At 52.8% G+C, this 27,159-nt stretch overlaps 1 protein-coding gene and 1 long non-coding RNA gene across 2 annotated transcripts; both read left to right on the plus strand.

Moving 5' to 3' along the window:
* The first annotated feature begins 3,629 nt into the window (after nucleotides 1-3,629).
* Nucleotides 3,630-8,734, plus strand: LOC128820925 (maestro heat-like repeat family member 5). The gene is made up of 12 exons (XM_054001766.1): nucleotides 3,630-3,750; nucleotides 4,058-4,122; nucleotides 5,431-5,618; nucleotides 5,706-5,843; nucleotides 6,132-6,246; nucleotides 6,420-6,560; nucleotides 6,755-6,931; nucleotides 7,065-7,220; nucleotides 7,380-7,481; nucleotides 7,728-7,830; nucleotides 8,103-8,159; nucleotides 8,449-8,734. The coding sequence occupies exons 1-12, from the start codon at nucleotides 3,630-3,632 to the stop codon at nucleotides 8,646-8,648; spliced, it is 1,563 nt and encodes a 520-aa protein (XP_053857741.1). The 3' UTR covers nucleotides 8,649-8,734.
* A 13,640-nt stretch (nucleotides 8,735-22,374) lies between these two features.
* Nucleotides 22,375-26,472, plus strand: LOC128820915 (uncharacterized). The gene is made up of 2 exons (XR_008440997.1): nucleotides 22,375-23,083; nucleotides 26,306-26,472. It is a non-coding gene; the product is annotated as an uncharacterized LOC128820915 (long non-coding RNA).
* The last annotated feature ends 687 nt before the right edge of the window (nucleotides 26,473-27,159 follow it).

Here is a 27,159-nt window from a genome sequence, read left to right on the forward strand (position 1 = left end):
AAGGGGCTTGCTTCTCAAGGGAAGTGCTTCCCAGGGAGGCAGGTGCAAGTGTCCCCCTTTGTCTCTCTGTGGTCCTTTCAGTCTTTGAGGCTCGTTGCACTTGGCAGAGGGGCAGGGCAAGGGAGAAGGCTGTGAAGAGCAGGTTTGGCATCCGCCTGGACCTATGCAGACCAACCCAAGCACCTGCATCAGGGTGTGTTCCCCCCTTTGGACAGAGGTGTGAGCAGGAGCGCCTCTGTCCAGCCACGAGCCCCAAAGCTCTCTTTGAGAGCTGTGAATTAAAAGGCCTTTATGCATACACTTTTCACATCTTCCCTGTCTGCTGGGTTTCAACTCTTGGCAATATGCATTTGCCTCTTGCTTGGGGGATGCTGCTGTGGCCCAGGGCCAGCACAGAGCTGGGCTGTGTGGACCACGCAGCGTGGAGAGTCTTGTTTGATCTTGGTGTGTCCCTGGCCTCAGAAAAGGCTGGGAAGGTTTGCCTCCCAAGGCGTCCTGCTCATTGGCTCTCCCTGTGCATCTTGGAGAGAGCAAGGTAGGCATTTCTGGCAGCTGGGCATCAGCAGGCCTTAAAATGGGGCTGTGTTGTGGAGCGAGCCCAGCTGAGATACCCTGAGAGGAGCCCAGTGCTCCTTGCTCCCCTGTGCTGACACGTGAGCGTTTCTCTGGTTTCGGGATGACCCTGGCTGTGTCAGGGGGGGCTACGTGGACACGAGACAGCCGGTCCCGTCCCGCTGGGTCCCAGCAGTGCCTCGCAGCAGTCCTGCATCCACGTCAGGATGCTGGCCAAGAGAGGTCCTGGAAGCTGAGGCAGCTGATTTTAAGCTGGTGCAGGTGCCTACAGGTCAAGGTCAACGGTGTTCCCTCAGGATACAGCAGTCCTGAGGGGTCTCCCTTATTCAAAGAAATCGGCAGACAAATGCACTGTCTGCCAAAAGCCCTTTTACTGACCTGGCAAGAGGGCAGGGGTCTGCACCCACCGAAATGTTTCTCCACCACCTATAAATTTCAGGGGGTTGATGTAGGAATTGTATCAAACATACCATCCATCTTTACACTGCTGAGGTGATTCGATAGGCAGGGGATTAGAAATACATTGTGTCAGATTGCTGTACTTGAAGCTGATATCCAGGCCCTGGCCAGGAGCCGTCTCCATGCCCCAAAGCAGCACAGTCTTCCTCATGGCTTCCCTGCACAGGCCTGACTCCACACTTGCCCTTAGTTCTTCTGGTAGACTATGGCTAAAGCTTTTTGTCAAGTCACTCTCAGGTCAAGTTAGGCCTGCCAGGTTTTTCTTATGCTAACTGCTGCTAAGTACTTCAGTATGTCTGTGCTCATTACTTGTTTACTCCTGTGAATTGCTTGTGCTTCCTTCTGTCAAACAAAGGCCTTGTTTCCTTGCCAAAGGTGCCTGAGGCCACCCGCTCCTTGTGGCAGCAGTTGCTTTCCTGTGGAATGTTCTACCTCCCTGAGAGTAAAGAGGGAGCTGGAGAAAGAGCTTGCCAGGCTGCTCTCCATCCTTCCCCAGCACTCCTGGTTCAGTGGAGAAGTCCGAGCTGAGCACAAAGGTGCAAATGGAACAGCCGTGCGCAGGAAGGCTCGGTGGGAAGGATGATCCAGGAACCATAGGCCTGGCAGCCTGAGCTTGCTCCAGGGGAAGGCCTTGGAGCAGATCCTCCTGAGTGCCATCCCACGGCACCTGCAGGGAACCAGGGCGTCTGCTGGAGGCTGGGAAAGCTCTGCGGAGGGACGGGGACAGCTGGGGCTCCTGGCAGGGTGTTGAGGGCTTCTGTGCGGGAGTTTGGGGGGGTTGGTGCTGGTGGGGTGTTGGAGAAGGAGTTGTGTGGAAGGTGAGAGGTCTAGGCTGGAATTGGAGTCAGTTGGAAGGCAGCATCTGTGCTTTGGCACAGCTTTGGTTAGGGAGGGCAGAAAGAATATCTGTGACTTTTCCTCTTCATGCTCCTGATTCTGCTGCAGGGAACAAGAGGAGAGAGCTGCACTTTACTGGCCACTTTGATATCTGTACCAGGGGGAGGATTCGCCCTTTTGCCATCTACTCATTTCTCTGGGCTAATTTTGTACCACTGAGTGGACTTTGATTTCTTGAGAGCTTTTATTCCTTAAGAGAATTAGGATATTATCATCCCTTCATAGAAAACCAAAGAATGGCCCTTGTTTTTGCCCTTTTTTTGTGTAGTGTTGGGTTCTGTGAAGTGACCCTCAGTGGATGAGGTTAAGGCAAATGAGTTGCTGCTTTGAGATGGGAAGCAAAATTCCAAATCTTCACCTCCTCAGGCCATCCCAATTAATTTGGGAAGCTTGCAAATTTTTGGAACTACTTGAGTTGAACAACAGGAAGGAAAGCTTTCCTGAACTGAGGATTCTTACTTGCCAGATTCTTCCGTGCCTTGGCCACTAAGGTGTTTTTGTGCAGAAGGCAAGAACTTCAATGAGAAAATAATTTCAGCATGGAGTAAGAGCTTCTGACAGAGACCAAGTGTTGCCAGCAGTTGCTCCAGGTGCTCCTGCCAAGAGCCCCTGCAGGCAGGAGCGCAGCCCCCAGTGCACGTGGGCTTTGGCTCCCTCTGGCACAGAAGCCCCCAACAGGCACAGGTCTCTGGGGCAGGAGAAGGGCACCAGAGCTACCAGGGCCCAGGGGGTGGCAGGTCTGCTTGGGCAGGGACTCTGCCACACCTGCTGATGTCAGCGCTCCCCGGGCCCCAGGGGTCCAAGCAGCATTGGTGCTCTGGCCCACACGTTCCTTGTCTGTGTCACACCCGCGGGTTTAGGATGGCCACCAGCCGGGACGTGTCCCAAGGAGGCCGTGCCAGCTTCTGTGGAAGGCCCCGTGCCCTTCCCAGCACAGCTGCGTCGGCAGCCCTGGGGGCTCCTTCTGCTGCCCTGAGCCCACAGAGCAGGGCAGCATTTGCTGATGGTTTCAGCCGTTCCTAAAGACCCTGTTGGGCTCTCTTAGACACTTGGGGTGAGGAATTCCTTCCAACATGGGCCACTTTGGGTGGGTCGGGGGTGGCCCCAGGGCAGGGGGCAGTGTGTGCAGGGGCCCTTTGTGACACGGTGCAGCGTGGTCACCGTGTCATGGAACGGGACAGCGTGTCCAAGGGCCCTTTGTGACACGGGGTGACATAGGAGCTGGCGGTGACAAGACCACGCCAGAGTGCTTGGAGCACGCGACGGGACAGGACGGGACAGAGCGGTGCCGTGAGGAGCCCCCGCACAGCGCACTCGTTCGTGTCTGACCCGGAGCTTTTCCCAGGCGTTATTCCTGCAGCTGACCTCGAGGCCAGACCACAGGACTTGGTGACCTGTGGCCTTCCCGAGGCTTCTCTTCTGCAGGTGCCCTTGAGGGCAGACCGTGGGACTTGGTGCCCCGGAGGCATCTCCCATCCCTGCCACCGGTGCCCTCGAGGCCTGACCACAATCAATCCTTGACAGGAGTCTCCTGTCCTTGTGGCAGCAGCCCTCAAGACCAGAGTGCAGGACTTGCTGTCCTGTAGCCTTCCTGAGGCTTCTGTCTTGAAGGTGCCTTCCAGGCACGACTGCAGGACTTGCTGACTCGGAGCTTTTCCAAGGCATCTCTCCTGCAACTTGCCTCAAATCCAGTCACTGCCATGGAGCAGAGATCCCTGAGAGGGCCCAAGCTGGCCTGGGTGCAGGAGGAGGAAGAAGGCCCTGGAGCTGCTGCAGTAGAGGAGATCAAAGAGGTGGTGCGGTTCAAGACTCTACAGGAGGGTGAGTGGCAGAGCTGGGCTTAGGGTTGGTGCCTGCAGCCAGCTTGGCACCATCCCATGGCATCCCACTGCATCCCATCCCATGGCATCCTATCCCATCCCATCCCATCCCATTCTATCCCATCCCATCCCCTGGGGACATGCCCACGGACAGGACAGAAGAGGGGCCGGGCAGACACCCCGCAGTGGCTGTGCTCCATCCCCTGTGGCATCCCGGGGCTGTCCCTGCCTGGGGAGCTCAGGGCTGGGCCGTGTTCTCCAGCCTCTCCCGCAGCCCCTCAGCTCTGGCTGCGCTCGCTCTTTGCCAGATGCAGCCGTGGACCGCACACAAGAGCAGGACCCCGCCCGTGGCCTCTTCCGCAGAACAGTGGAGGTACCTGCAGCCATCCCCACCTGGGCTGGGCCTGCTGGCACCGCTCAGCCGAGCACCGCGCTTGGAGCATTCCGTGGAACATCCCTGGCTTCCTGCCCTTCTCCTACACTTGGTTTGCAAATTCATCAAGAGGATTCAGGAGGAAGAGACCAGCACCATGGGCAAAGGGCTCAGAGCATATTCACACACCTTCAAAACCAAGACCTGTGCTGCCCTGCTGGATATGCTCATAGAGGGGGGGTTTTGCAATCCAAAGCAAATAAGCAGCCTGTGGTTTGAGGGTTTGATCCTCCCAGGAATTGCCTGGCCTCCCAAGCCACATCTGCTGGTCCCTGGAAGCCTTTGAGGCCATGGCAGTGTGGTGGGAAGGGAAGCACTTCTCTGGGGAAGCTGGGGACATTCCTCCCTCTGGCAGCTTTCCAAGTCTCCCCGTGCCTTCTCCAGGTGCCCGCCATGGTGAGGTACATCCACGTGTGGCTCATGGACAATCAGTTTGCTGAGCAGAGACTGAACAGGGCCCTCCTGGATCTCACTGAAGAAGAGCCTGCCGATGTAGTAATGACGCTCCTGTGTGTGGCCCCATCCTGTGACAGGTATGGGGCCACCTGCCCAGAGGGCTCAGGGCTCCCCAGCCCATCAGCCTGTACAGCCTGTGCCAGGTGTCTGACCAACAGAGAGTCCCCAGGGCCCTCTGGCTGCTCCCTTTGCCAGCCCTGGCACCTCAGCCCCCGAGCCTGCTGCCATGCTCCCTCGCTGCCCCTCAGGGGCCTGTCCCCACAGGCCTGGGCTGCCTGGGCGCTGCTGGCGAGGGGCAGTGGGCAGAGGCAGAGCTGGCAGCCAGCTCAGGTCCCCGCTGCTGCCCAGGCCACGGTGCTGTGTCCCAGACCCCCCTGAGACAGAGCTCTAACCCCACAGAGCTGCTTTCACCATGTGGAAGAGCATCATGTGCTCGCCCAGGACTGCCGAGCCAGTGCAGCTGATACTCCTCGATGTGCTGGGGAGTTGGCCAGAGCACAGCACGTTCACCTCTGATGGGGGCAAAACTGGTGTCTTTGTCCTGGCTGTGAGTTTCTGCAACTGGCCTTTGCTGGCCCCAAGGCCACCTGCCCAGCAGCTCTCCATCCTCCTTGCCCCACTGCATCTCCCTGCCTCAGGCGCTGGGCTGAAACCCGGCCTCGGGGAAGCTTCAGGGGCACCAGGCCCGCTGCTCCCCCTGCGTCTCTCCGGGCCTCTCCCTCCCGTGCTCGGGCCCTGCCACACGGACACCTCGGCACTGAGCGCTGTCTCGGGGGACTTTGTCCTTTGCAGGCAACTGTGGTGATGTGGAAGATCCTCCAGGTGCCCTGTGTCCCACAGATGGTGACGGTGTATTTCCCCCACCTACTTGTGCAGCTGCTCTTCCAAGTGTTCTTCAGCACTCTGGATATGCCAGAGGAGGTAGATACCTTCTGGAAGGGATGCCAGCAGCAATACGGCCTTGCCACCAGCCCCAACAGGTACTCCATCCCACTCCTCTGTCCCTGCCACATCCCTGGGCAGGAGCCAGTGCTCCCCGCCTGACCTGGGCTTTGCTCTGCATGCAGGTTTGCAGTGCGGACCCTGAAGTCCCTGCTCTGCCAAATGGAGCACGAGGATGTGGTGCTGGCAATGGAACGCAAGCGTGGCTGGGACACGCTGCTGTGTGCTGACACCCACCACTATGCCGTGGGTCTGCTGGCCAGGTGAGACCCCCTTCTCCCCGCTGCCTCTGACATTTGTGCTCTGTGCCCAGGGTGCCCCACACAGTCCCAGTGGTTGTGGGCCAGAGGGCCTTGTCACCGAGGCACAGCCAAGCAGACTGGAAAAGGCTGGCAGAGGAGGGTACCCACAAGGAGCTGCCTCCCAAATAGCCCAGGGATTTGGGAATCCCCAAATTGCAGGATGCTGGGGAAAGACCAGACCTCTGTGAGTCTGTCCTGGGAGAGGTTTGTCCCCCGGCCCAAAGTCTTGGTTACTTTTTCTCCTGCCAGGGAGATATCCCGTGTCTCCATCCCCTTGTGCTCCCGGATCGCTCGCTACCTGCTCCAGCTGCTCAACACTCTGGAGCCACGCTGGGAGCTGCCCGCCCTGGCCTTCCTTGTGGAGGTGAGCCTGATGGCCAGCGCTGCCTCACTCAGCTGCCTCCCAGCTCTCTGCCCTCTCATAGCCGCAGCTGCCTGGGACGGGTGCCCGCGCCCTGTGCTGCTGCCTGGGCCCGGCCCTGTGCGGTTCCGGGCTCCTGCCGGCCGGGTCCCCTGTCACTGCCCTGTGCCTTTCAGGTCCTCGAGTGCCTGAACTTGAGTGGAGGCAGTGCTAACAGAGTCCTGCAAATCTTGTCAAGGCACCTGCACAGCAAGTGCAGGGACAGGCGTCGCCTGGCGCTCAGGGCCCTTCTCAAGCTCATTGACAATCCCTCGATGGTGAGAAGGGGGCAGCGGCTGAGGCTGCGCTCGGGAATGCAGTCGCTTGGGCTTTGCTGGGCTTTAGGCACTGGGGCAGCTGCTCCCAGCTCTCCTGCCTCCTGCTTCAGCTGCCCAAGTGCTCCGCAACAGCCCTTTGGCCTCTAGGCCCTGCGGCAGCAGGATGGCGTTTCACAAACTTGTGTTCCGCACAGAGTGAAAAAATGGGGAGCCTGACTGAAAGTCTTGTGGAGCTCCTGTGCGACGCAGATGGAGAGATAGTTAGCATGACAGTCACGCTCCTCAGCTTTATCTCCCGGGACAAGGACATGCTGATAGGCAGCTCCATTGCACTGCGGCTGGTTGAGGCGCTCCTGCCACTCTTTGACCACGTAAGGCTCGCTGCCTCCAGCCACAGCCACTGGCTGCTGCCCGGACACTTTGTGCCCTGTGGATTTCCAGGCCTGAGCCAAGCTGAGCCCCATGCAGCCGATGCTCAGGTCTTTTTTTCTTCCTTTCATACAGGACAATAGCCAGGTGCAGCTGCTCTCCATCCTGCTCTTCCAAACATTGGTGTCTCTTCCACTGCAAAAGGACAAAAAGGCCCTGAAGACACACGTGCACCAGAGTCTGCTGCCACTCTTCTTCCACTGCCATGACGAGGATGGGCGTGTGGCACAGGTGAGGACTCGTGGGCTGCTGCTGTCCCCCTGGGAGGCGGCTCAGCTGCCTCCTGCCCTGGCGCCTGCTGGGCTGCAGCCTCCTCCAGGCCTTGGCACAGGGACACAGGTCCTGCGCCCTGGGCTGTGGGGCCATCTCCGCGTCTCTGCTGCTCTCCAGGCTTCTCAGGAAACGCTGCTTTGTGTGGCCCAGTTCCTGAAGAGGAGGGATCTGGAAAAAGTGGTGAAGAACAAGAAGCTGTGGAAGTTCACCGAGTGCCTGGTAAGGATGGCCTGGAAGTGCCAGCCTCAGGCTGGAGAATCCCCCTGAGCGCGGTGCTCAGTGTGCGGGGCTGGCAGCTGTGCCCCTGCCCGCTGCTGCAGCCAGAGGCGGCGCGGGCTCTTCTCCAGGCTCCTGTGGGCCCGAGCTCACGGCGGTGCGGGCAGGGGAGGCTGGGGCTGGGCGCAGGGAGTGCCCGGTCCAGGGGCTGAGCCCGCGCCAAGCCTTCCCTCCTGCCGCTCTCTCCAGCTGGCAGACGACAGCAGCAGAGCGGCCGAGCACCTGCGCCAGGCCATGCCCTACCTGGAGAGCCCAGAGGAGCCCCTGCGAGAGGCGGCCATCAGGTTCCTGGGTGAGCCGCGAGGCCGGGCTCCCTCCCCGCCCCGCCGCAGCTCGGCCCCAGCCCCGCCTGCTGCCCCGGCAGCGCCATCCGGGCCCGGCGGGGTGGAGCCCCGGCTGGCCTGGGCGCTGCTGCCGCCCTCTCGCAGCCGTGCCCTTGGGCGGCAGCGTGCGGCAAGGGCCCGGCTGAGCCCTGCCGGGCCAGGAGGCCGTGTGGCCACAGGGCTGGCAGCGCCGCTGGCAGGGAGCTGTGCCGCTGGGCCGTGACGGGCTCTGTGTTGGCAGGGATGGCCGGGCGGCAGCTGAGGGGGAAGAAGGAAGAGCTCCAGCTCATCTGTGAGGGTGAGTGAGGGCAGCGGGCTGTCAGCGGGGCTGGCGGGGGAGCTGCAAGCCGTGCCCCGGCTGCGCAGGGCTCTGCTCCCTGTGCGGACGAGGGGCGGCGTGGGCAGAGCACACGGAGATTTCAGGGCCACCTGGGGGATTTGTGGCCAGCAGCTTCGGGCTGATCCCATTTGTCCCTTATTCCCTGCTGGCCATGGCCGGAGCCGGCTGGGATGGCCCTGGCAGGGAGGTCTCCTCGGGTCCCCTCAGATCCGGGATCTGACCATGGCTCTGTTGCTCTCTCTTTCAGCCCTTGAAGGCACGGCAAATGACATCAGCGTCGCCGTTGGAAGCCTGGCAATTCAAACGTTGTACATCCTCCAGGCAGTAGAGAGAGCTGGATATTCCCTCTTGGACAGCCTGCATGATCAGCTGCGCAGGGCATGGAGGACACGGCCTCGTCTCTTGGGGCTCGGCTGGCTGCGCTGCCGGAGCTGTGCAGAGTGCTGATCCCAGAGGCTCTGTCTGCTGGGGCCACCTGAGCCAGCAGGAGTGTTTAATATCTTCAAGATTGTTCTTTCGTTCTTTTTGCTTTTCTGTAGAATATAAATATAGGATGTGTTGTAATAGACAGACTCCCAGGATCTTTCTTTTGCTGCCCAGGCTCTGCAGGGCATAGGGGAAGAGGGAGCAAAGGGTGCCTGGGCTCAGCAAGCTGCCCAGGCATGTGCAGGCTTGCAGGGAAAATGGCCAGAAGCCCCTTGGCCTTTGGTGGTTCTGCTGAAGCCTTTGTGCTGCCAACAGAGCCGGTGGGCAGGGGCCGGAGTTCCAGGGATCCCTGTGAGACCGGTGCCTGGAGATGGCCACAAGCCCTGTCCCAGGCAGGAACGGCCATCTGTGTCCTCCTGCCCGTGTGTTGCTGGCTGCATTGCTGAGGGCTCCGAGGTGCCTCTGGATGGGGCTCCTCGGGAGCTCCTGTGGGGCTGCGGCGCTGCTGCCGGGCAGGTTGGCCGGGCTGAGGGAGACCCTGAGGGGATGGGGCCACCAAGGGATGAGGGGCTGTGAAAGCCCTGACAGGACAAGGCAGTGGGAAGGCACGGGGGGGATGTGGGAGGCAGTGGGTAACGTTGGCTCAAGGAGGAAAGTGGGTTGGAGCCAAAGAGACCACTCAGCCCAATGTCCATGGGGCAATCAGAGAGCGTTTGTGCTCAAGCCCTTCCTTCTAAGGGGCCTTTGAAAAAGCCAGTCTGGATAATTTCACTGGTCGGATCTCTGCGCCCCTTCAGATTCTGGCCTGTGAAATGCCTGCAGCCTTGGGAGAGATGTGATGGGCGAGGCCCCTGTCAGTCAAAGCAGGGGCTGGTCCATTCACCCAGTACAAGGCAGCCTGCACTGCGACACACGGCAACAGAGTGCCAGGCACAGCTGCGGGTGCTCCCCATGAACCTCAGCTCTGGGACCACTGTCTGCCCCAAGCTTCAGGGCTGCAGTGGGAGCTGGTCTCTGCCCTGGGGCTATCCTGCAGGGACAGCTGCAAACAGGGAGCATTCCCTTGCCACCAAGAGCCAAGCCAGGGCTGCAGGGCAGCTGCTCGAGCCCGGACTGCACTGTTGGGTGCTGCGCTCTGGGGCTGGGGCTCCCCGCACAGGGGACTGGACTGGTGTGCCAGAGGAGACAGAGAAGCTGCAGCTTCAGCCTAGCTGAGGTGGGTGCATGGGCTGGGAAGAGTGGGGAGGCCCAAGGGGATTCACAGAGCTCATCCTGCTGAAAGGACAAGGAAAAGGGAGTGGGAGCTCAGCAGTGAGGAGAGTTGAGGGCTGGAGAGCAGCTCTGAATGCCACTAAAATCCAACCAGACCTCTGAGACATTGCTGCTCCTCAGCCAGTGACAGGATGAGTCCCTAAGCCAGGGGCTTGGCCTTCCTCGTGGTGAGGGGCATCAAGGAAGGCAACAGTGTGATGGAGACTGCCACGTGCTGGGAACTCACTGGGGGAAAAGAGGGAGCAGTTGGGAAGTAAAATGCAGGTGGGGGCCGGGGGCATGGCCCGGCCGGGCATGGGGAGAGAGAGACCGAGAGAGGAGGGAACAGGGGGAACGGGAGAGCGGGAGAGGCTGCGGGACAGCGGGAGAGGGAGAGGAGGAGCAAGAGGGACTCCACAAAGTTGCTGCTTTCGCTGCTCTGTCTGCTGCTGCTGCTGCTGCTGCCGCTGCTGCCGCTGCAACTGAAGCTCCGGGGCCGTTTGTCCCCGTGTCCGTTTGTCCGTTGCCCGCTCGCCCCCGCACCCAGCCCCGCGCTCCCCGGGGGCAGCCCCTGAGCCTGTCCAAACACGGGAACTTTGCCCTGTTCAGCCCAGACCCAGAGTCTGGACTCCTGCACAGGGGCACAGGGATCCCCTCGGTCGCTGCTGTGCATTGTCCCTGCTGAGGATCAAACCCTGTCGGGGCACATTCCCTGAATGCAGAATTTGTACCTGACCCAAGCACTGCATTTAGTTTACAGCATTGCTTTCCAAGAAAACCAGGGGAAGGCACACTGTGTCTAGCTCATGGTATTTTCCAGTGTCTAGACCTTGCCATGTCATGGATCCTAGAGGTGAGATGCATTTGGAATTCATGGCATAGAGAAGTAGTGCAAGATGGAAAAGGGGAGCATGAAAATAAATAGAGAAAAACATCTTGGATTGTTTCTTTCCATTTTCATTTCATTTCCTAAAAGCTGTTTCAGTTTTCCCAGACTCTACTCCTGGGAGTCCTGTTTGCTCTTTCCAAGAACTTTTCCTGGGGAATGAGGTGCAGCTTCTGTCACAAGATGTGCCACCAACTGCAGCTTCTCTTGGCTTTCCACACTGTGTGTGCAGCAGAACTCTTGCAGCAAAGCAGGACAAATGTTTGCGAAACTTGACAGCTTGTTCTTTCTCTTCCTTGTGGGCTGGGCAGCTGTGCCAATTCCTCAACACGTGTCCACCCCAGCCAGGCCAGAACTCCTGTCAGGGGTCTGCAGGGTCCTTGTGACGGCCGTGAGGCAAATGAAGGAAAGTTTGGACCGTCTCTTACAGGGGGATGGCATGAGGTGGGTCCCGTCTGCTTGGCATGGTGGGATCAGAGCTTTGGGGAGATGGCAGCGAGCACAGGAGCATCCTGCTCTGGGCAGCTGCTGAGGGCTGGATGTGCCGTGGCTGGCTGCAGGCTGGGCACATGTCCTGCCCTCCTGCTCTGCTGCCAAAGGCAGCAGTGATGGGCAGCGCTGGGCACAGCTCTGGGCACGGCCAGCATGGCCTGGGCACTGCGGGCGGCTGGGACAAGGGGACAGGAGCCTTCAGGTGACGGGCGCTTTCTGGTTTCTCTCCTTGCAGCCGGGCTCTGCGGGTGCTGAGGCTGCTCTGGGCTCTGCCAGGGCTCTGCTGGGCTCAGCCCTGGGCACAGCTGGGCTGGCTCTGCCCTCACATTGCTCTGACAGCTTTGCATCAGACAAGCCCCTTCTGAGCACAGCCCTGAGCTTTCTGCTTTGGCAGGTGAGCGAGACTCTCCTGCAGGCCAGGAGATTGCGCTTGGGGACACACATCCCATTGGCAAGGACTAAAGTCTCCACAGTCCCAGCTGAATGCCTGCATCTCCCCAGGATGTTTTGTCTGTCCCACTCTCCATTCCTTTTTGGCTGGAATGGTGCAGTTGCACTTTCTTCCTCCTCTAGAAGTGCCATGAGTGGGCCAAACCTGGCAAGTGGGCCGTGTTCCTGAGGCAGTGCAGGCTGGAGCTGATGGATGGAGAATTGCCCTTCCCACTTCCAAACCAGAGCAAAAAGCTCTAAGTGGGACTTTGTGTCTTTAAGAAACCCCTGACAGTTTCAAAGGGAATGTGCAGCTCATTCACAGGGTGAGAAGCAAGGGCATCTTCTGAAGGGTTTGTGATTTGACAGAGTTTAGATTCCCAGTCCTGCTTGAAGCTGGAAGGGCACAAAGCAATTTCCTCTTGCTTCAACCACAATTTAAAATAACAATGTTGGAAACAAACCCCTAAAACTTTTAAAAAGTCTGCTGAGGTCAGTTAGATGGATCCATGCCATCAGCTCATTCATAAAGTAAATAACTGAGTTCTCTTTTTCATAAGATCAGTTACCACTTAATCCTAAGCTAGAGAAGTTTTTTCACAACACACTTAGGTTTTGTTTTTATCTTTCATATTTATATAGTTTTTATTGCTTTTTCTTTTTTTTTTTTTTTTTTTTCCTTTAAATAGAAAACATGTCCTATAAAAGGAGTGTCCTTTGCTCCTGGTTCCCGTGGGGAGCATCTCCCTTCAACCTGGCTGAGCTGCTCAGGCAGAGCCCGGCAGCTCCTGGCCCTGCAGGGCTGAGGCTTTTCCCCGTTGCTGGGCACAGACTGATGGAGCAGCACTGCTGAACACGGGCACACAGAGGGACCAGCAGCAGCTGCCTTTGGCCACCTGAGGCTCCAAGGCCCAAACTCGGAGCAGACAGGGCTGGAAGAGACTCGCAGGCTCCCCGCTGGCTCTGCTGCCCCCCTTGTGCCTGGCCCAGCTCTGGGTGAGGCAGGGGGAGAACAAGGGGCAGCTCCCTCCCAGCCCCAGCCCAGGGACCCCTCTGGCCCCGGGGCTTGGGGCACTGTCAGCACCCGCTGCTGCAGCCACTGCTCCTGCTGGCCCTGACAGCAGCACCCAAACTGGGGCTGATCCCCAGGGAGCAGCAGCAGGGCCTGGATCTGCCCCCTGACTCTGGGGCAGGGCTGGACAAATGACCCCCCAGCAGCAGCAGCACATGGAGCTGACTTTCAGCACAGCCCCTGCCACTCTTCCCTCCCCTGTGCAGCGGTGTCACAGCAGCCTGAGGCACCTGGGAGCCCCCAGGGCCAGCAGGGACTTGAGGTGGCAGCCCTGGGCTCCTGGAGGTTGTTCAAGGAACGGAGCTGGGGACAGCTGTCCATGGGGAGCTTCCAGATGGAAAAGGCTGCTGTGCCCAGGCAGCTCCAAGGGCAGAGAAAGGAGGGTCTCGCCCACTGGATCTGTGCCAGTCCCACAGTCCTGGGCAGCAGCCACCGAGCCCTGGGGGAGCAGAGGGCACAGCAAGAGGGACAAAAGCAGGCAAGGTGAGAGACTGGAGAGAGCCAGAGTGGGGAGCAGGAACAGCTGCTCCATTGCACTCTTGGAGAAAGCTCTGGGCTGGTTCAAAGCGCTGAAAGGCGTGAAGGGCAGAGAGGAGGCCACAGCAAACAATGCTCCTGTTTCCACAGCCTCCCCTCTCCGTGTCCCAGAAGGAATTGGATGGACTGTGTTCTTCTCTCCGACTCATCTGGTTCAGCATGAGCAGCTGAGCACCAGGAGCTGAAGGGGCTGAAGCCTCAGGCCTCAAGGGATGAGCAAGAAGAAACTTTCTGAGCAATTTAATGCTGCTAACATGGAGCTGGCTGAATGCAGCAGATGGAATCATGGAATTATAGAATCCTTTCTGTTGGGAAAGTCCTCTGAGCTCATCCAGTCCAGCCGGTCACGCAGCACTGTCAAGCCCAGCACTAAACCACGTCCCTGAAGTGCCAAGGCCTGGACAACAGCCCTGAGTGAGGCCTGAACAACAGGCCCTGAGCCAAAGGTGGCCTCTGGATGAACCTTCCAACCAAAGGTTGTCTTTGTATCTGCTCATTAATGAAATATGCATGGTCATTAGTGCTGTGATAGATGTATCCACTCATTAGTGAAACATGTATTGACCTTTCTGTATTTAGAAGCAGGACAAGGCCATGAAATCTGACATCTGGCCTTGTCTGGGGCTGTATGGTCAAAGTCACCTTCCGTGGTTCCTCTTGGGCCCTGGCCGGGCTTTGGGAGGAACCCAAGAGGAGAATGAAACCAGGTGTTCCCACACCAGAAGTGCTGTCAGTTTGTTCATTCGGCACTGTCAGAGCTGGGCCCTCTCACAGCGAGGCTGGAGCCTCACCTGTGGCTGGAGGCACCTGCAGGAATTCCCAGAGTCTGGGAGTGGCTCTGCAGCCCTTGGCTGTGACAGCTTCCCCAGCTGCTGTGTGGATCTGGGGGATGGTAAAGCCTGAGGGTAACTGGGGTTGGATCTTTCTTAATCACTGCTGCAATCTTTGGTGGTGATGGCTGGGTGCATTGCTCAGCTGCTCCTTTTGTGATTCCTTGCTGCTTTGAGCTACAGTAACTGATACTGATTCCTTCAGTTGGTGTCTGTGTCTTTGGTGCTGACCCTGCCCACTGGTAAAACAAAAGTGGCACAGTCTGGCCAGATGACAACAAAATGTCACTTTTTAAATGTAGATGTGAGGAATCAGTCCCATCAGGAATTCCCAGATGGGAAGCCCTTCCCTGGAGTTCCCTGGCTCTGGAGTGGGCTGAGGTCAGAGCACCGTGTGAGCAGTGGGGCAGTCGGTTAAAAGAGGCTGAACCCCTGGATGTCTTAAAATGCATCCAAAAATTGCATATGGGAAAAGGAAAAGATCTTGTGGGTTTGGGAAGACGGAGATGGATTTTGTTAACAGCACATTGGAAACAGCACCAACAGAAGGAAAAACTGTTGTTAGAATACTCCCACATGGAGTGACAGAAGAAGGTTTAAATCATGAACTCAGGTTCATTTGTTCAAATGATATAATAATAATAATAGCTATATATAATATAACCCAATTATCTGTATTCATATCTGTATAATTTAAAATTGATAATGTGAAATAATGCTGACAATACTAATTTGACAGCTTTGACTGCTCACTGTGACACTGAATACCCCACAGAAAAGGACTGGCCAAGACCCAGCTGTCAGTGGTAAACTTTGTGAATTGTGTGCAATGAAGAAAGGAGGAAGGGATGAAATTGGCTGTTTTTATAGGATTTGCAGATACTGTGATGCAGAATGCTTTTTCTATTATTGTGAGAAATAAAGTGATTAAGACTGCTGGGTTTTTCATGTCCCAGACAATCCCCAAGCTGCAGGATTGGTTGAACGGGTGAAGGGATTGCTAAAAGAGCAGTTGACAAAAGCAGGAGATGGGAACCTGTCCCCATGGAGAAGCCATCTCCCAGATGTGCTCCATGCCCTTAGCAATGGCCCCCTGGGGAAATGGAAACCCCCTGGCTGTGCACAGCTGCTCCCAATTTGCAAATACAGCCATGGACAGTGAGACTTGGACTGCCTGGGAAATTGTTCTGGCTGTGATGGCCCTGGCAGGGCCAGCTCAGAGGCTGCAGGGCTGGACCTTCATGCATTGGAATTAGTTAGGATAAATCAGAAGCAAATGAGAGTTAACAAGACAGGAACAGGAATCCAGATTCCTCCAGGACACTTTGGTTCCATAACTGTTCACTGGAGCTTGGCCTTGCAAAGTGCTCATATCATGGGAGGAGGAACTGATGCAGATTTTCAAGGAGAAATTGAAGGAAATTGGTTAAACAATAGTGAACAAGATTGGATTATTCAAACCCACGACAGGGTAGCACAATTATTGATATTGTCAGTTTTAAAAACAATTGGGAAAAAGGAGATCCACCTCAAATCACTGCTGCTGGTGGAGATAAAGGGTTTGGATCCAGCAGTGCTAAGAATGGAACCAGAGTGTGGGTCCAGAGGCCAAAAGGCCCTCCCGAGGCAGCTGAAAGGACAGCTCCTGGGAAAGACAGCACTGGTTGAATCCTGAAACCTGGGTAGGAACGATGGGAATGTGTCCCTGCAGCCAAGTGCTCTGTGTGAGAACAAGTAGATATTACAGGAGATTGTTTTACACATGCTGCCAGACCAAATCTCTCTGTTTGCCCCAATGGACAAGCAAAGGACCTCGGGGGCATTCTTCTGGAATTAAAAAGGTGCCAGCTTCATGGACAACAGAATTATTGTCCTTATCCTGCATGAGATTGAAGAAAAAGAATGATTCACCTTGTCACTGAAGTACTGCTGATATCTGTAAGTTGTATGTTGAGAGTCAGCCAGAATCTTTGCCACAAACACCTCTAGAGGTTCACCAAGGATTAGTCATGGAAACTGTTTTGAAAATTTAAAGCTCAAAGTAGCCAAAGTACTCAATGTCACTGATGGCTGGGTGTGTTCTCAGCTGCAGTTGGGAGGAATGGGGTTCCCTTAGAGGGCCCACCCTGTGGGGTGGCCAGAACTCTGTCCATGGGCTCTGCCTCGTAATGGAGTCAGAGCAGGGACAGTTACAGAAAACTGCTGTGGAACACAGGGATACAAGGATCACTTTGACAGGATTCACTAGGATTTCCCTTCCGGAGAAACCAAACCCTGTTCTAGTTCTAGAGGCCACGGTGTGAGAGGATTTCTCTGCTTTACCATCACTCCCAATGCCAGTAGAACTCAGAGTGCTGGAGCTGGTCAGTGTCAGTGTCTCACCACTCCCAGCTGCAGGGCCACCATTTCGGGTCCTTCAGCAACAACCACCAGGAAGAGCTGGCGCCAAGAGAACACTTTCCCCCCAGGGAGTGCCGTGGGTTTCAGAAAGCAAAAGGATCTGGTTCACCCTGTGCCCCACGTGCACTGCCTCATCCTGTGGAGTTTGCATGAATGAGCTAAATCAACTATTAGAAGAAATAGTAGATGCTCCTGTGAAAATATCCAAGAGCAAAACACAAATAGGGCTCTACAGAAGTGCATGGCCTTGGACTATCTGCTTGCTGGCCAAGGAGGAACCTGTGCTACCATGGGACAGGAATGTTGCAGGAATGTCTATAAGTGCTGGGTTTGAGGTCCAACAATCAGGAATGGCCTCAATAGAACAATCAGTAGAAGAGTGGCAGCAAGAAGAAAATTCTTCATGCTGGGATTGGCTTCTAAGTTGGAGGCTGCTGTGAAATGAATTCATGCAGTCACTGTGATCCTTGCAGTGTGAGCACTTGGTGTGTTATGATTCTGTATTCGAGTTGTTGTGACACTTCATGCTGGAAATGGAGACTTGTCTAAAAAGAGACACAGTCTTAAGAAAAAAAGGGGCATTTGATAAAGAAGAGAGAATAGCATCTAACTAGGCATATTTTAAAAGGAATCAAATGATAGCTCTGAGTAATGAACTTGAACAGCACTTAATTGAAGAAGAAGAGGCACTGCCTTTATGCATAACACCTAAATCTAAGCTCTGTTATCCAAAGAGTTGTTATGAACCTTGTACCTCCTGTATAGATCAAAGCACTGATTGAAGTTCCAAGGCCTGAGCACCAGGCCCTGACTGAGGCCTGAAGAACAGGCCCTGGGCCAAAGCTGAGCTCCACATGAGCCTTCAAACCAAATGCTATATTTGTGCCCGCTCATTAACAAAGTCTTATTAGCAATAGGATCTATGTATCTGTTCCTTTCTGAAAGACGTATTTTTCTTCCTGTATTTAGAAGCAGGACAAGGCCCCATCTGGCTTTGTTTGGGGCTGTAGGATCAAAGTCACCTCCCTTGGTTCCTCCTTGAGTCCTGGCCAGGCTTTGGGAGAAAGCAAACGGGAGAATGAAACCACAAGTTCCCACACTAGCAGTGATGTCAGCTTGTTTGTTTAACAGTGTACAAGCTGGGCCCTCTTACAGAGAGGTTGGATCTGGGGGATGGCAAAGCCTGAGGGTGACTGGGGCTGGATCTTTCTTCATCACTGCAGGCAATCTTGAGTAGTGATGGGTGGGTGCATTGCTGAGCTGCTCCTTTTGTAATACTTTGCTAATGACAATGTGCTTTGCTGAGCTTATCCTTTTGTGATTCTTTGCTGTTTTGCATGATATAAACGACACAATTTCTTAGGTTGGTGTCTGTGTCTTTGGTGTCGACCCTGCTCTCTGGTGAAACATGGCCCCATCCTGGCAAGTGTTACCTGGGATGACAAAAACCCTCACTCCAAATGTCCCCCCTTCCTCCTTGTTCCCCCACTTTATACACAGAGCAGGATGTCCGATGGTCTGGGGTATCCCCGGGCTCAGTCGGCCATGATGTCACAATGGTCTCCTTGGTTCTGGATGGTAACAATGGAGGCTTGGTTCCACGAGCTTCCATGATGTCACAATGGTCTCCTCGGTTCTGGAGAGTAACAATGGAGCCTTGGTTCCACGAGGTTCCATGATGTCACAATGGTCTCCTTGCTTCTGGACGGTAACAATGGAGGCTTGCTTCCACGAGGTTCCATGATGTCACAATGGTCTCCTCGGTTCTGGACGTGACAATGGAGCCTTGGTTCCCCGAGGTTCCATGATGTGACAATGGTCCCCTTGGTTCTGGACAATAAGAATGGATCCTGGGTTTCATGAGGTTCCATGATGTCACAATGGTCTCCTTGGTTCTCGACTCGTAATAATGGAGCCTTGGTTACACGAGGTTATATGATATCAAAATGGTGTCCTTGGTTCTGGAGGGTAACGATGGAGCCCTGGTTCCACGAAGTTCCATGATATCACAATGGTCTCCTGGGATCTGGACAGTAACAATGGAGCATTCGTTCCATGTGGTTCCATGATCTCACATTAGTCTCCTTGGTTGTGGACGGTAAAAATGGAGCCTTGGTTCCACGAGGTTCTATGATGTCAGAGTAGTCTCCTTGGTCCTGGACGGTAACAATGGAGCCTTGGTTCCACAATGTTCCATGATGTCACAATGGTCTCTTTAATTCTGGACGGTAACAATGGGGACTTGGTTCCATGAGGTTCCATGATGTCAGAATGGTCTCCATGGTTCCGGACAGAAAGTATGGAGCCTTGGTTGCACGAGGTTCCATGATGTCACAATGGTCTCCTAAATTTTGGAGGGTAGCAATGGTGCGTTGATTCCACGAGGTTCCATGATGTCACAATGGTCTCCTCGGTTATGGACTGTAACAATGGAGCCTTGGTTCCACGAGGTTCCATGATGTCACAATGGTCTCCTCGGCTCTGGACGATAACAATGGAGCCTGGGTTCCATGAGCTTCCATGATGTCACAACGGTCTCCTCAGTTCTGGACGGTAACAATGGAGCCTTGGTTCCTTGAGGTTCCATGATATCACAATGGTCTCCTTTGTTCTATATGGCAACAATGGAGCCTTGGTTCTACGAGGTTCCTGGATTTCACAATGCTCTCCTCGGTTCTGGAGGGTAACAATGGAGCCTTAGTTCCACGAGGTTCCATGATGTCACAATGGTCTCCTTGGTTCTGGAGGGTAACAATGGAGCCTTGCTTCCACGAGGTTCCATGATGTCACAATGGTGTCCATGGTTCTGGAAGGTAACAATGGAGCCTTGGTTCCACAAGATTCCATGATTCCACAATGCTCTTCTCAGTTCTGGAGGGTAAAAATGGAACCGTGTTCCGCGAGGTTCCATGATGTCACAATGGTCTCCTCGGTTATGGATGGCCATAATGGAGCCTTCCTTCCACAAGGTTCCATGGTGTCACCAGGATCTTCTTGGTTCCAGACTGCAACAATGGAGCTTTGGTTCTACGAAGTTCCATGATGTCATAAGGATCTCCTTGGTTCCGGACGATAACAATGGAGCCTTGGTTCCACGATGTTCCATGATGTCACAATGTTCTTAGGGTTCTGGATGTTAAAAATGGAGCCTTGGTTCCACTAGGTTCCATGATGTCACAATAAACTCCTTGGTTCTGGATGGAAAGAATGGTGTGTTGGTTCCATGAGGTTCCATGATGTCACAATGGTCTCCTCGGTTCTGGACAGTAACAATGGAGCCTTGGTTCTACGAGGTTCCATGATGTCACAATGGTCTCCGCAGTTCTGGACGATAAAAATGGAGCCTTGGTTGCACGAGGTTCCATGATGTTACAATGGTCTCCTCGGTCCTGGAGGGTAACAATGGAGCCTTGGTTCCACTGAGTTCTATGATGTCACAATGGTCTCCTTGGTTCTGGATGATAACAATAGAGTGTTGGTTCCACGAGGTTCCATGATGTCACAGCGGTCTCCTTGGTTCTGGACGGTAACAATGGAGCCTTGGTTCCACGAGGTTCCATGATGTCACAATGGTCTCCTTGGTTCTGGAGGGTAACAATGGAGCCTTGGTTCCACTAAATTCCATGATGTCACAATTGTCTCCTGGTTTTCGGAGAGTAACAATGGAGCCTTGGTTCCACGAGGTTCCATGATGTCTCAATGGCATCCTTGGTTCCGGACGGTAACAATGGAGTCTTGGTTCCACGACTTTCCATGATGTCACAATGGTCTCCTTTGTTCTGAACGGTAACAATGGAGCCTTGGTTCCATGAGGTTCCATCATGTCACAATTGTCTCCTTGGTCTGGACAGTAACAATTGAGCCTTGGTTCCACCAGGTTCCATGATGTCACAATGGGCTCCTTGATTCTCGACTGTTAACAATGAAGCCTTGGTTCCACGAGGTACCATGATGTCACAAGTGTCTCCTTGGTTCTGTACGGTAACAATGGAGCCTTGGTTCCAAGAGGTTCTATGATGTCGCAAGGATCTCCTCGGTTTTGGAGGGTAACAATGGAGCCTTGATTCCACGAGTTTCCATGATGTCACAATGCTCTCCTTGGCTATGGACATGAAAATGGAGCCTTGGTTCCGCGACGTTCCATGATGTCACAATGGTCTCCTCGGTTCTGGATGGTAGCAATGGAGCCTTGGTTCCACGACGTTCCAACACTTCGCAATGGTCTCCTTGGTTCTGTACTTGACAATGGATCTTTTGTTGAACAAGGTTCCATGATGTCACAATCCTCTCCTCGGTTCTGGAAGGTAACAATGGAGCCTTGGTTCCATGAGGTTCCAGGATGTCACAATGGTCTCCTTGGTTCTGGAGGGTAACAATGGAGCACTGGTTCCACGAGGTTCCATGATGTCACAAGGGTCTCCTTGATTCCGGACGGTAACAATGGAGACTTGGTTCCATGAGCTTCCATGATGTCACAATGGTCTCCTTTGTTCTGGACGGTAACAATGGAGCCTTGGTTCTACGAGGTTCCATGATGTCCCAATGGTCTTCTTGGTTCTGGACGGCAGCAATGGAGCGTTGCTTCCACGACGTTCCATGATGTCAAAAGTGTCTCCTTGGTTCTGGACGGTAAAAATGGAGGCCTGGTTCCACGAGGTTCCATGATGTCACAATGGTCTCCGCAGCTCTGGATGATAAAAATGAAGCCTTGGTTCCACGAGGTTCTATGATGTCACAAGGATCTCCTTGGTTTTGGAGGGTAACAATGGAGCCTTGGTTCCACGAGGTTCCAGGATGTCAGAATGGTCTCCTCGATTCTGGATGGTAGCAATGGAGCCTTGGATCCACGAGGTTCCATGATTTCGCAACGGTCTCCTTGGTTCTGTATTTGATAATGGATCTTTGGTTCCACGAGGTTCCATGATGTCACAATGGTCTCCTTTTTTCTGAACGGTAACAATGGAGCCTCGGTTCCACGAGGTTCCATGATGTCACAATGGTCTCCTTGGTTCTGGCGAGTAACAATCGAGCCTTGGTTCCACGAGGTTCCATGATGTCACAATGGTCTCCTTGGCTATGGACATGAAAATGGAGCCTTGGTTCCACGTGGTTCCATGATGTCACAAGGGTCTCCATGGTTTTGGAAGGTAACAATGGAGCCTTGGTTCCACGAGGTTCCAGGATGACAGAATGGTCTCCTTGGTTCTGAATGGGAACAATGGAGTCTTCGTTCCGCGAGGTTCCATGATTTCAGAATGTTCTCCTCGGTTCTGAATGGTAGCAATGGGGCTTTTCTTCCCTTTTCTTCCCACGAGGTTCCATGATTTTGCAATGGTCTCCTTGGTTCTGTACTTGACAATGGATCCTGGGTTGCACAAGGTTCCATGATGTCACAATGGTCTCCTCGGTTCTGGAAGGTAACAATGGAGCCTTGGTTCCATGAGGTTCCATGATGTCACAATGGTCTCTTTAATTCTGGACAGGAACAATGGAGGCTTGGTTCCTAGAGGCTCAATGATGTCACAATGGTCTCCTAGATTTTGGGCGGTAGCAATGGGGCATTGGTCTCACGAGGTTCCATGATGTCACAATGCTCTCCTTGGTTCTGGACTGTTAAGAATGGAGCCCTGGTACCACGAGGTTCCATGATGTCGATAGGGTCTCCTCGTTTATGGACGGTAACAATGGAGCCTTGGTTCCACGAGGTTCCATGATGTCACAATGGTCTCCTAGGTTCTGAACGGTAACAATGGAGCCTTGGTTCCACAAGGTTCCATGATGTCAGAATAGTCTCCTTGGTTCTGGAGGGTAACAGTGGAGCCTTGGTTCCACTAAATTCCATGATGTTGTAATAAAAAGGTCTTTGTTCATCAAAACGAACATTGAAAGAAAATAAGAATTTAAACTGAATAGAGAATTTCAGACTGTGAGAAGAGAAAGAGGAGAAAAAAAAAAGGGGGGGGGTTTGATAAACAACAAGTATTCTGCTTAAGAATTGTGCAAATGCAGCTAGCACAGAAGACTGTGTAACTAACTATATACAAGCTAACTTTTAGACCAAGGACAACCGGCAAAGAAGATAAGGAGCCTTCATCCCTATGATCACCAAGGGCAGAGAGAAAAAGGACCCCCTAGCAACCAATTGCACCGGCGCAGAGTGCATCGAGAGAAAATACGTCAACCGAAAAAGAGGGGGGACTATAAAAACAAAAAGGTCAAAGGGGGAAGGTGCGCCGTGGCAGAGTGGAAACTCCCCGGCCGCCCAGCGCTGTTTTTTGCTTAATACCGCTTGCTTAATAAATTCTTGTTAATTGATTTATCTATAATTAGCCTCCCCAATTGAATTTGTCCATAACAAATTTGGTGCCGTGACTCGGATAAGGGCAAACGGGCAGGAATTCCTAATCAGGGAGGCGCCCCGCTGCTTTTTCAGTGGCCCTGGTGCAGGCTTTTCCTTCTCGGGCCCTTACCGACGAACCTAAATTCGGTATTAAGCAAAAGGGATACCGGTAACCCCATAATCTTTGTGCACGAAGCCCGGGCGAAGACGCAGGACAGCGTGAGTATAAAAGTGGGATCCGCTCGGTTGGGGTTGGGATCCCAGGACATAACGTACGAGACGTCCTTTTAGGACGAGGCAAGTGTGGACCTCTAAGTAGTGCGGTTTCCAGACCCCGAGAGGGGCTGGGCCACGAAGAGGGGGCTGCGAGTATGTGTGTGTGTGAAGGTGTCCTGGAAGATGGGACAGAGGAAAAGCAAGCCCTCTGATTCCATGGGGACGGGGACCCCAGTAAAGTTTCCCCAGATACCACCTGACAGTCCGTTAGGTTTAATAATAAAATCTTGGGATGAATACCCTTCAAGAAAAGGGAAGGATAGGGCAAAAATGATACATTATTGTATGGAAGTATGGGGAGGGAAACAAATCCGTGGTGATAATTTATTTTGGCCAGTGTTTGGAAGCTTCGAGGACTGGATTTGCCAGGCATTAAACATTTATGTAAATTCTAAAGAACCTTTTGATATGGAAGAGAGCAAGTACGCTGCTCTCTGGATAGTGGGGAAAACAAGAGCAAAACTTTTTGCCTTAAGCACCCAGGGAGAAAAAGAAAAAAAAAGAAAAATAAAAAGCCTGAGGAGGTTCCAACTGCACCCCCTCTACTATACATACCTCCCCCTCCTCCACCTCCACCAGCACCACCAGTAGTCTACCCCAATTTAGATCAAGGGGGGGATTTTGAAAACCAGGAAGTAGAAATCCTGGAACCGGTCCCTGAGGAAAATCGTCGTGTTACTCGTAGCCTAACAAGGGGGAAAAGCGAGAGGGAAAGGCAAGCTCTATATCCATTAAGGGAAGTAGCTTTGGGAATGATCCCTAATCCTAATGCTGGTCAGCAGGGACAACCAGCCCAAATTCCGGGAATAGGTTATGTAGAGGTACCTCTTAATTCAGGAGATGTGAGGGAGTTCAAGAAAGAAATGGGACATCTATTGGAAGACCCCCTTGGAGTTGCAGAGCGGGTGGATCAGTTTCTGGGGCCCAACGTGTATACGTGGGACGAAATGCAGTCAATACTGGGGATTTTATTCACATCTGAGGAGCGAGGGATGATCAGGACAGCTGGTATGAGAATTTGGGATAGAGACCATCAGGCAGGACCCCAAGCAGATACTAAATGGCCTTTACAGCGTCCTAATTGGGATAAGCAAGATCCCCTGCATAGGACACATATGGCAGACTTAAGAACAATTCTTATCCAGGGGATCAGAGAATCAGTCCCTAAGGGGCAGAATGTGAATAAAGCTTTTTGTGAGAGTCAAAAGAAAGATGAGGACCCCACGGAATGGTTAGGATGGCTCCGGAGATCTTTTCAGCTGTACTCTGGAGTAAATCCTGACACTCCAGAAGGACAGATGTTGTTAAAGACCCAGTTCGTGGCCAGAGCCTGGCCTGATATTAGGAGAAAATTGGAAAAGATTGAGGATTGGCATGGTAGAGGCCTGGATGAATTGTTGCGGGAAGCTCAGAAAGTGTATGTACGGAGAGAGGAGGAAGGACATAGGAAACAAGCAAGAGTGATGATGGCTGTGGTACGTGAAGGGCAGAGGGGAACGCTTAGTCAGTTCCAGGGAAGTAAGCCGAAGGGCCAGAAGGTAGAAAAAGGGAGAAGAGAAAAGGAGAGTGGACAAGGAAGCTGCTTTTATTGTGGTAAGAGAGGGCATTTTCGGAGGGAATGCAGAAAAAGGTTGGCAGATGAAAAGCAATTCAAGGAAGATTGAGGGGGTCAGGGGCTCTATTTGCTGGGGACCCAGGAAAAAACAGAGCCCCTGGTAAAACTAAAAATTGGTCCCCAGCAGCAAGAATATGAGTTTCTTGTGGACTCAGGAGCTGAGAGATCAACGGTTCAAACCCTTCCCTCAGGGTGTAAATTATCAAGAGAAACAATACAGGTAGTTGGGGCAAAAGGGGAAGCCTTTAAAGTGCCTGTAATCAAAGACGTGATTTTTGAAACCAGCTCCAAAATAGGTATAGGATCACTGTTGTTAGTTCCAGAGGCTGACTATAACTTACTGGGACGAGATTTGATGATTGAATTAGGAATTGGAATCGACATAAATGACAAGAAGCTAAATATTAAATTATGTCCTCTTCGGGTAGAGGACGAACAGAAAATTAACCCTGAAGTGTGGTATACCCCAGAAAAAGCAGGCCGATTGGACATAAAACCTTTTGAGATAACATTAAGAAATCCTGAAGTCCCAGTTAGAGTTAAGCAGTATCCAGTTCCAAATGAAGGAAGGAAAGGGGTCAAACCTGAAATTGAAAGATTAAAAGCACAAGGGTTATTAGAACCCTGCATGTCTCCTTTTAATACTCCTATCCTTCCTGTTAAAAAACCCAATGGGAAATACCGTTTGGTACATGACTTACGAGAAATTAACAAAAGGACTGTAGAAAGATTCCCTGTAGTAACTAACCCTCATACTTTATTAAGTAAATTAGGCCCCGAAAATCAGTGGTATAGTGTTATAGATTTAAAGGATGCATTTTGGGCATGTCCCCTTAAAGAAAGTTGTAGGGACTATTTTGTCTTTGAATGGGAAGACCCAGACACCCACAGGAAACAACAACTCCGTTGGACGGTACTCCCACAAGGGTTTACAGAGTCCCCTAATTTATTTGGCCAGGCACTGGAGCAGCTGCTTACAGATTTTCAGTTGAGAGAAGGGACTGTCCTGATTCAGTATGTAGATGACTTGTTAGTAGCTGGGAAAGAAGAGGAAATTGTCAGGGAAGAGAGTATAAGATTACTCAATTTTCTAAGCTTGAAAGGACTCAAAGTGTCAAAATCCAAATTACAATTTGTGGAAAAAGAGGTGAAATATCTCGGACATAGACTGAGTCAAGGAACGAAGAAACTAGACCCAGAAAGGGTTAAGGGAATCTTAGCTATGCCAGGGCCAAGGACAAAGCGGGAGGTTAGACAGCTGTTAGGATTGTTTGGGTACTGTAGACAATGGATAGAGGGATTTAGCGGGAAAGTAAAATTCCTATATGAGAAACTAACAAAAGAAGGCTTGCTTAAGTGGACTCGGGAAGATGAGGAAAAACTACAGGACCTCAAGGCAGAATTAGTAAATGCACCGGTTCTCAGTCTTCCTGATTTAAAAAGGCCCTTTTATAATATAAAACCAGATGATAAGGTGTTAATAAAAACTTGGAAAGAAACCTCACTAATCCCAAACTGGGAAGGCCCCTATGTTGTTTTACTTACTACAGAAACTGCAGTCAGAACCGCTGAAAAGGGATGGACACATGCGAGCCGAATAAAGGGACCGATTACTGCTGCTGCTGCCGAAGACCCCTGGAGAATAACCAGCCAACCCGGAGATCTTAAGGTCACATTTAAACGGACTTAATGGACTCAGTAAAAATTGTACAAACCAGCTGGTATAGTGAGATATTGGATTATGGATATCCTATAACTGATGATTTTAGAGTCTATTGTACAAATAAGGATTGTGATTGTTACCCTTTTGTATGCTATATTTGTAAAATCTGCCAGGAACGGTGGTGGGTCCATAGTTATAGAGGTACCCCTCCTAGGGGTATTTGTAAAGGGTGTTACCAATTAGAAAGAGAACTGACAAAGTCAGTCCTAGAGATTGGAGAAGAGAACGGGACCCTACCAAGGGAATCCCAAGAGTGGTGGGAGGTGTTTACTAAGGGGGCTAGGCCTGAAAATTGTTGTTACCACTCTAATGAACCAATTCCCCTAATTGTTCAAATTATAAAAGGGAATTGCCGGAAGACTTTACCAGGAATTCAGTGTAATTCACCGCAAGTGAAGGATAAGAATTGGGAATCATTCAAAAAGAGGCAGCAAAAACAGAGTAAGGGTCCTCCTGAAGAATATCCTTGCTGCCGAGAAGATGGTACACCTCGCGGCTCGAAGCAACCGGGTCGGCGAGCGAGGCAGAGGGATAAGAAGCAGTGGAGGAAAGAGCCCTCAAACTGGGACAATTCAAAGGTATTTCAAGAACTGCCTCAAGGGTACTGATCTCCCAAGGGTAAAGGTGAGCCCGGCAATAACATGTCAAACCAAACAGTGGGAAGGGGGAAATAATGATAAT

Source organism: Vidua macroura, chromosome 32 (assembly GCF_024509145.1).
Source record: "Vidua macroura isolate BioBank_ID:100142 chromosome 32, ASM2450914v1, whole genome shotgun sequence".
Taxonomy (NCBI): domain Eukaryota; kingdom Metazoa; phylum Chordata; class Aves; order Passeriformes; family Viduidae; genus Vidua; species Vidua macroura.